At 34.0% G+C, this 9,756-nt stretch overlaps 1 protein-coding gene across 1 annotated transcript; it reads left to right on the forward strand.

Annotated features, from left to right (window-relative positions):
- Positions 1 to 5,409: 5,409 nt before the first annotated feature.
- LOC121729178 (anaphase-promoting complex subunit 4) lies at positions 5,410 to 9,009 on the forward strand. Its single transcript, XM_042117613.1, has 6 exons — positions 5,410 to 5,643; positions 5,723 to 5,826; positions 5,938 to 6,129; positions 6,466 to 6,997; positions 7,320 to 7,519; positions 7,641 to 9,009. Exons 1-6 carry the CDS (start codon positions 5,535 to 5,537, stop codon positions 8,817 to 8,819), a joined length of 2,316 nt encoding a protein of 771 aa, XP_041973547.1. The 5' UTR covers positions 5,410 to 5,534; the 3' UTR covers positions 8,820 to 9,009.
- The last annotated feature ends 747 nt before the right edge of the window (positions 9,010 to 9,756 follow it).

Here is a 9,756-nt window from a genome sequence, read left to right on the forward strand (position 1 = left end):
ACGTAATGCGTTGACATCAAAGTATTACTAATCCACCAACGATTTTTGTTTTAATCTAAGTTGTTTCTTTCGAAAATATTTTTAACTAGCTGTTACCGCAAACTTCCTTATCCATAGGAATAAAACGTTTCCCTGCGGTTAAAAGTGGTCTTGTAGCTATGAGCTTTATTACTGGAACTCTCCTCCTTTTTGGAAGTCGGTTAAAAAACTTAACACTGAACTTGTTTAAATTTATCTACGAACGTATAATAATTTACATCGGAAACCCCGATTATATTTAGTATACTCATTTTTCTAACTTTGAAACCTACATAAGGTTTGCAACATCTGAATAAAAAAATCGCTTACCTGCCATTTTCAGGTTTACACTAAGTAAAACTACTCGAAGTCAAATCAAAACAACGTAGCCTTCCGTTAACATCAATGGTTTGGGCTCAACTAAACAATAAACCTTTTTGAACGTGGCGGGTGACACGGAAGCCATGTCATCTACTTGTATGGCGTATGACACGGATAACCTGTCACGAGAAAATTGTGTGCCGCCACGACTGAAAGTCTTCAAAAATGTGAGCCGCATTGAATCGGTTAAGTATCGCAATGACAGTTTTGTTTGCTAATTTTGACGCTCGCTCACATTTGGCCAGCCGTAGGTAATTATTGATTAAAATTTTTTTCATGAAATTTTTGAAAAAGAGTACTTACCTATTACCTAGTATCCACCCCATTCCCTTCCCTACCCTATTACCTCTTAAAAGATCGGCAACGCACCTGCAGCTCTTTTGATGTTGCGAGTGTCCATGGGCTACAAAAGTTGCTTTCCACCAGGTGACCCGTTTACTCGTTTGTCTCCTTATTTTATATTAAAAATTCGGTCAAAATTCTAACCCTAATTTTAATGATTGACCTTATTATAATTAATATACATTTTTTAAAGTTCTGAGTACGTCCCATAATATTTAAGAATTTTGACATCTAGTGTAAGATAGCTGAACTACGTAGTAACATCAACATCGACCTAAGCTAGTAGTTTTGCTTTTACACGATAGGTGAAATATGGAAAAGTGGGCGGAGCTTGACACCCCCTCACCCCGCAAATTGTCACGCGTTGTTTCAGGAAATTTGATTACCACACCTCCTCTCTGTATTAGCTCCGTGATCTATACTAAGATATGGGTTAATAATATGGGGGAATTCAACAGACGTATCAAAGGCATTCATTGTTCAAAAAAAATGTATAAGGTCTATAGCTGGAGCTGGCTACTTAGAACATTGCAAACCTCTATTTAAGGACCTGAAAATACTTCCCCTACCATGTCAATATATATTTGAGATCTGTCTCTTTGTTAGAAAATACCAATATCTATTTCCTACTATAAGATGCAGAAACAAGGAACTAGTACAAGGAAAACATTTGGGTACCTAAACAAAACCTAGAAATTTATCCTAGAAATGCTACTATCATGTCCATAAATACATATATAATATGTCACCAAATAATATTAAAAACACGGATTAAAAATATATCAAATTACTATAAATTTAAAAATAATCTATTTTCTTGGCTTTTGGACAAATGTTATTATTCAAATAAAGAATTCCTTGAAGATAGACAAAATGAAAAACTGTTTTGTTTATGTAAAAATTGTGTTTCTGCTATTATTTAGAATTTCTTGTTTAATTATTGTATACTAGCTGTTGCCCGCGACTTCGTACGCGTGGACTTCAGTTTATAGCGCGCGATGTCAACAAAATTGGTGTCAAAAGTTTTTATAAAAAAACCCTGGTACCCCTTAAATCAATACAGCTGTGCAGTGTGCACACAATAAGTATTTCATTTTTTTTATATTAAACTTTATATTTTATGCCAAATTTTAAAGCTTATTTAGCCCTCCAATTACACAACTTTACCCATAAACTATTTATCATTGATAGATTTAAGGTTGCGTCACTGCACAGATAAAGTACTGAGTTATTTAATACCGTAGAATAGATATAACAATCGAAAAAAATCGAAACTTAAATGTAAGATGATACCACGTCTTATAGAAAGACTTTTGAGCAAGCGTCAGCGCGATGTAGAAGACGCACGGCGCCATCTATTATGAATTGTTGGAACTAACTTAATTTGAACAAATTTACGCATTTTCACCCCCTTACAACCCTTTTTTCCAGTAAAAAAGTAGCCTATGTCCTTTCTCAGACTCTAGAATAACTGTGTACAAAATTTCATTGCAATCGGTTTAGTAGTTTTGGCATGAAAGCAAGACAGACAGACAGACAGAGATACTTTCGCATTTATAATATTAGTATGGATTAAATTGTATACTTTGATAATTTTCAATTCCTTTTGACATTTAATGTAAGTAATTAACCTATTTTAATTTGTGATTTGACCGACCAATTGACATTTTTATATTTTTCACCATTATCTACTAAAATATGACGATGTAAAAATTTTATATTAAGTTTGACATTTATGGGTAAAAAAATTATTGACTATATTTATGTTTTAATAACTAATAACTTTAAGAAGGATTTATATTAATATTATTATTATAATTTGACAAAATGTTCATTAAATATTTGCATGTCAATTATAACGACAATAATATGTGAGACACTTTTAACATATTGTAACATCTTAATGTACACACCATATTATTGCAAATAAAGATTATGATTATGATTATATAAATATTATTTGTTTCTTTAAAGGATGAAAGATTGAAATTTGAAATAATTATTATTCTTGAAAACAATTTTTTCAAGTTAAATAATCACTTTCTGTAAAGTCTCGTCTTTTGAGCACTAGATGGCGCTTTTATGACTTTCTCCGGGTAAAGTTAAAGCTAAAGGACGCCATCTATACATCCATACATATAAATAAAATTGGAGTGTCTGTTTGTAATATTGAAAGAACCGTTTTTAACTAGATGCATATGAATGTATATAGGGTACAGACACCAAAGTCTGTCTGTTTGTTCCGGCTAATCTCTTAAATGGCTGGCGCGATTTTGACGGGACTTTTTTTGACACATAGCTGATGTAGTAAGGCATAACTTAGGCTACTTTTGAACCGACTTCCGAAAAGGAGGAGGATATACTTTTTTATATTGGTTCGCGGACAGCTCCGTCGTTTGTAAATCGATTTCCAAAATTCTTTTGTTTTTGTATGAGATGTAGCCCGAATTTGGTAACATGATCACAAAAGTGGTGATCTGATGATGCGATCCATGAGAAATCGACAGGACTCCTTAAAATTTATATGGAAACATATAGTGATTTTACGTTTTTCTGAAGGATTTTAAGCTTAAACTACCAAAAAATAAGAACGTCACTGGGACAAACACGTTTCCGTGCCATGTCACGGAATGCTAGCTCAGCTCCTTAATACTCTTCGAAATTACTCATTTAAACGCTATTAGACTGAATATTTACTCTTTATTTTACTCCATTCTCACATACATAGTCTGTAAAAATTTCAACTCTCTAGCTATTACCGTTCTTGAGTTACAGCCTGGAGACAGACGGACAGACGGATAGAAATCAAAGTCTCAGTAATAGTGTTCTGTTTTTACCCTTTGGGTACGGAACCCTAAAAAGAAATGACACTACGATGTTGCCACTTTTTAATTTCTTCACTTTCTTGATGGACTATATAAAAAATGCAATAACTCGATTAAACGGTTGAACATCCTGCCTAGCATACGCCAACGAGATATCTCACTCTACATGTTTTCTTGATGTTTGATAGTTTTTTGTCGAGATAATGTCGAGATTTTGCCATTATGAGACGAGTAGTTTTTAATTATCTCGAGAGTGAGATATCTCGTTGGCGTATGCTAGGCAGGCATATGTGGCTAATTTTAGTCTTTAAATATTCCTGGAAGTCCAGGGAAGCTTTATAAGTGACACGAAGTTCACCGGGACATCTAGTCACTAGTGCTACATATTATTATGAATTTATAACACCTGTTATTTAGGTACCCTTTCCCTGAGAGCTGCAGAGCTACTTTGATGACCAGTAAGAGCTGAGAGAAGCTCACTCCTTTTTTATTATGGAACTACTTATTTAAGAAAATACAAAAAATAAATAAGTGAAAAACAGGGTTTTGTTATTTTAATAAAATATGATCATCCAAATAATATTCTACAATGCAGCCGGAAACAGAATCATCGCCACTTTCTAGGTCCATGTAGTTACAGCAGTGGTGTCACAGTGAAGAGACACATTCGTCTTCAATAATCAGCTCTTCAATATTGAATTTAGGATATCCTAATAAAGGGTTAATTCCCACTCCTTGTATTTATTTTCAGTGTTTCAAAATGATAGCATAAATTCTCCCAGCCATTTCGGTTATTTCGTTAAACGCTTTTTCTACTACCTGTAAACATAAAACGTAATAATTATAATATTATATTATGCTGCATCAAAGTGTTAAAGGAGTTAAGCACATACACTGTGACACGAGAATTTTATATACCTACGTCTAAGATACATAATTACCTACGCAAAGCACCTAAGTCAAAGTATCAATCATTGTTAGGCGCGTTATATGATAGATTTCTTTGACAGTTCATTGTTTACGTAAACATAAGGTTTAAGTAAAATTGTTGTTTTACCACATAATACTTACTCAGGCTACTTAGAATTGCATTAAAATAAACAAATAAAATTGATAAAACAAACTCTTAATTACCTGCTACTATGGCGATTGTGCGATCAGAATCGGAAATGTGGACGCGAGAACTTCAGTGATATTTTCGCGTATTACTATTTTTCTTCAATGAAAATCTTAAAATTTTCAGCACTATGACACGTCTTTCACTTTAATTATTAATATGAATCACAGTAACATGAAGTTTTCACATTGTAAAACTAAATTTAAGCAAATTGAAAATCTTTGTTTTGTAAATTTTATGTCATAGAGTATTGATACAACAAAGGGACAAATGTCAAAAGAGTGTTGCTATCATAAATCTATAATGCTAGTATATATTAAGTCTATGGTTGCTATTGCTTAAAAAAAAAGTTTCGCCTTCTAGACATTCTTGACGCACTATAGTAACGCCAATGCGTTACTATTTGGGTAAGGAAGGGGAAAATTTCTCTCTTTTTTATTTTATTTATTTGTCCTTTATTTTTGCTGCCGCGGACGAAGTCGCGGGCAACAGCTAGTATTTAACTATAACCATAACTTTAACCACGCCTCTGGTGCAACCCAACCTAAATTAACTTCCGGTGTCACTTGTGAGTGCCAAAAACCAAAAACAAAAAAAACTGACAAGTGACAACTGACAGGAATAAATTTTCAAATTTAAAAATTAAATTGGTTAGAACTTTGTCTTTATCGACTAGAAATTAATTATGATATGTACATATTTAATACAATTCATAATATTATAATCTTAAGTGCCAAGAGAAAGGAAGACTGTTCTATAGATACAGTTTCTGATCTTAGAAACATAATTACTAATTATCATTATTCATAGGCTTTATTACTTAATTTCAGTCGATTGTACAAAAAAAAAATATGAATAGTTGCGGTATGAGAATAGTAGAAGAAAAACATATCCCTAACCAGGTCGATATTATAATATGGAGTAACCGCATTGACTTATTAGCACTAAGTAATTTCAAAGGTAAAAAAACCTAAGTTTACTTATTCGAGATGCAATGTACCCAATTGTTGGCTTGTAAATCAACCATTTCTTTTACTAGGTGAAGTGCAGGTGCATCGACTGCATTGGCAAAAAGTATGGACTCTACAACCCCCAGCAGAAAATATTTTAGTTCAGTCAATGGCTTGGAGACCAGATGGAAAAGTATGTTAATTTTTTTCATTTAATTTACTGAAATTGTTACATTACGTAAAAAATAACGCACAAGTACACAATTATATTAAAAGTACTTAATTGTTAATTTAAATTTAACAGGCACTCGCTATAGGGTACAGTTCAGGCACTGTTTTAATGGTTGATATTGAAGACAAAGAAGTACTTAATAAATTTGATTTTGGCCAAGGGACCTCTGAAGAGTTTGATGAAGTTAGTAGCCATGGTATTCCATGTATAACATGGGCAGTGAAATCTGGTGCTCTAGACAGTGCCACTGAATATAACATTTATGTAAGTTTGATTGCTGGACTGTTGTGACGTTATAATATATTATTACTGGCTGACACCCGTAAATCCGTTGCACCGAAATTCGTTTATTGTGTGGGAACTGTACATTTTCCAGGATAAAAAAATATCCTACGTCCTTTCCTTTGACTTTAAATTATCTCCTTAACAAATTTCAACAAAATCAGTTCAGCCGTTTGGGTCTGAAGAAATAATAGACAAGCAGACACTTTTGGATATTTTATAATATTAGTATGGATATGTTACTCATTATACATGCAACTTTTGGTCAATATATTGACCTTACTTTACCTAACTTGAGATATTTCCATATAATTTCAGGAAGACGCTTCTATATTTCTACCAAAGCCGAGTTCCACTATAAATTCCCATAAAGGTTCAGAGAATGAAGAAAATAATAAAACTCAAAAGGATAACTTAGAGGAAACTCAATTGAATATGCTGATCATTGCACATGGTAATGGAAATATATTTATGAGCATATACGGAAAGTATCCACTGGGTACATTGCCTATGTCTCAAATCACCAAAGATGAGTGTGGGGAATACAAGGTGCTCGATATTAATATATCTGATGACTTCAGCTGTATGCAAGTACTTTATTTAGATAAAACCTCTAATTATATACATTTAGCATTAGTTAACACCAGTGTACTGACAGCATATTGTGAAGAAATGTATGTTGTTGCTAATAAACATCATCATATCATTCAACTGATGTCACAAGTTGATAAAACAATGATTTCCATTACTGAAGCTTGGGAACACATTTTGTTAGAAATGGACACAAAAATGGCGTGTTACACTTCAGAAGGTGGTCTTTCAGCAGATTTGCTAGAATTGCTAATGCTAGGTAAGATGTGACGTTATATTATTATTGGTTGAATCCCGCAAGTATGTTGCGCAGGCAAAAGTTAAACATAGAAAAAAATAGTAGATTGTCTAAGACTGGGTTGCACCAGAGGCGTGGGTAAAGTTAAAGTTAAATATGGCGTCCAAACACCCCATATTCTCATACGACATCTGTCAATTTTTCCAGTTATAGTTAAGGTTATAGTTAAAGTTAGTTGGTGCAACCCAGTCTAAGTAGGTACTGTAATTAAATTTGTAAATTTTTTTAACATCTGCAAGCTTCATAAACTCAAGTTTTTAATTTAGCATTTTTGATTTTCCAGGTGTTCCATCTGAAGATCTAGAAATTTTTCTTCTGAAGGACCTTACAGCAAAAGGACTCAAAAAATTTGGCAGCTCTGTGGAACTGAGTTACTCTTCAATCCAAAAATTAGTTTTGCGTCAGTTAAATATTGTGGGACAAAGTCTTACTTACTATTTTTCTGAGCTAAGAGGTTTGACTAAAGTACCAGACCGATTTAAGGTATGTATCCATTTATTATTATTGTTATTATGTTAAAATCATAGATATGTTAAAATCAAGGTATGTATCCATTTATTATTATTGTTATTATGTTAAAATCAATGTACTATCATATTTTCAGATTTTCGAACTTGATGAACAAACAGTAACTGCTGCAATCAAAGCTTGTTACGCATTCCTCAATAAATGCTTAGAACTTCAGCAAGTTATTGATGTGTCCATGAGAAATTACAAGATATTCTTCAGATGGCTTTTTGTTGTAATAGTAAGATTATTAGATGAGCAAACACCGAGTGAAATCGTCAAGATAACACAACAGGAATTAACACACTTAGCAGATTTTCTATATAACTTTGATAATGTTCAATCGGATGATGGTGATGGTTCTGAAAAGCCAGTAAAGTTCAACCTTGAGCGACTAGGTCAGTATTTACAAGATCAGGAACTCACGCTACTGCCAGACGATGATGATAACCCTTGGCACAAGTTTCTCAAGGAAAATGCATGTCTATTAAAAGAGAATGACACAATATTCTCTATGATGGAGTTTAAGAAATTTTCTCTTGTTCAGCAACAGAACTACTTAAATAATGCAGTAGCTAAGGTCTTTGAAGTAAAAGACAAAGATTTAAGCAAGTACTTCTCTGTGCTTTGTAATTTCAAATGTCATGAAAGTAATATCAATGATGAAACAAAAATTTTACGTTATTCTCAAATGTTTGACCCAGAGGAGGAAAGGTATTTGACATCATTCATTCACAGTGGAAGTGCAACAGGTGGTATATATTTCATGTCATTTAATGTAAACGACAGAAATTGTACAGCCTCTGCATGTAAATATATTCTCTCGGCATGCTTACTGCCCGACTGTAAAAATTCAGAAAGTAATATGACTATCCTTGATTTACAATTTTACTCAACAGAATATTTATCGGTCCTTGTGAAACATCCTCACGAAGATGCTACCATTTTTATTCAACTTCCTATAAAGATAGCACTAGAAAATGCAAATGAAATCAATTTTAGATCAAAGTCTTTAATATTTAATGAGAAAATTCAGAGAAAAAACTTGTCCCCACTCTTAGATTCAAGCACCTATAAGATACTCGAAAAGATGGATGGACACCAAATAGCTGTCTCTGGACCTCGAGGTGTGGCAGTAGTAGTTTCAAACAACCAAAGAAAAGTCAGGGTGTTTGTAATGGAATCAAACGATGATGATGAAGACGATACCCTTGACACAACACCTCTCTCACAACTAACGCATTCCAATGATAACAGTCAAAGCACACTGCCCTGAAACATATGTACAAGATACACAGTGTGTATCTTATTATAATTCTATCAAAGTGTAGAATATTTTAAAAAAAGTCATAGAAATTTGGACTATTTATTTGTTTAAGGTTAGACTTAATAACATACTACAACATAAGATTTATTTACAGTATGTATATGTCGCAGCCGACTGGTTTAAATAGCCGTTCAATCAAACAGCTAGCCCTTTAACTGAACAACGCCATTCAATCACACGTCTAGCTTTTATATTGAATATTTTAGTCACTCAAAACGTTCAACACTACAGCTGATTCAAAAGCCGCCGTCAAATTGAAGTAGTTCAGCGCGCACCGCTGCGGTGCTAGGTGCGTTTTATTTACAATATGGCGTCAACTAGCAGGTGTTTGTTGGTGTTTGTGGTTGTTTTTCGGAAAGAAAGTAGTTAATAAAAGTTACACTTTAACTTTGACAAAAATTGTGGAGGCACATAAGAGTGAATTAAAATTTCAACAAATATTCGAGGAGAAATTACGGGATTATGAAATGGATGGACGCAGCCTCCCCCGAAAGGGGGGTCCGGGGGCACAGCCCCCCGTCAAAACAAAAACAAACACAATCCAGAAAGTCCAAAAGTTGGTTAGGTTAGGTTAGAACTTACACCACAACGCAGAGGGAGCTGAGCGAGCGCAGCGAGCGTGCTGCGGCAGCAGCCGGTGACCGCCGTCAAATAAAAGGGGGGGCTCGGGAGGCGCGGCCCCCGCCAAAACAAAAACAAACCAGTTGGCTAAGCGTCGTATAGCTGTAGTGTTGAACGTTGTAGTCAACAAGTCGGCTAAACGACGTATAGCCGTGTGATTGAATGGCGTTGTTCAGTCTAAAGGCTTGCTGTTTGATTGAACGGCTATTTAAACCAGTCGGCTGCAACATATATATAATATCATTAATATATTCCTTCGATCGGG

The sequence above is a fragment of the Aricia agestis genome, chromosome 7, assembly GCF_905147365.1.
Source record: "Aricia agestis chromosome 7, ilAriAges1.1, whole genome shotgun sequence".
In the NCBI taxonomy this organism is placed as follows: Eukaryota; Metazoa; Arthropoda; class Insecta; order Lepidoptera; family Lycaenidae; genus Aricia; species Aricia agestis.

Excerpts from the sequence above, each read along its gene's own strand:
- LOC121729178 (XM_042117613.1), top strand. The coding sequence starts at position 5,535 with ATGAATAGTTGCGGTATGAGAATAGTAGAAGAAAAACATATCCCTAAC. Across the intron at positions 5,827-5,937 it reads CTTGGAGACCAGATGGAAAA|GCACTCGCTATAGGGTACAG; the intron begins GTATGTTAATTT and ends TAAATTTAACAG. Across the intron at positions 6,130-6,465 it reads CCACTGAATATAACATTTAT|GAAGACGCTTCTATATTTCT; the intron begins GTAAGTTTGATT and ends ATATAATTTCAG.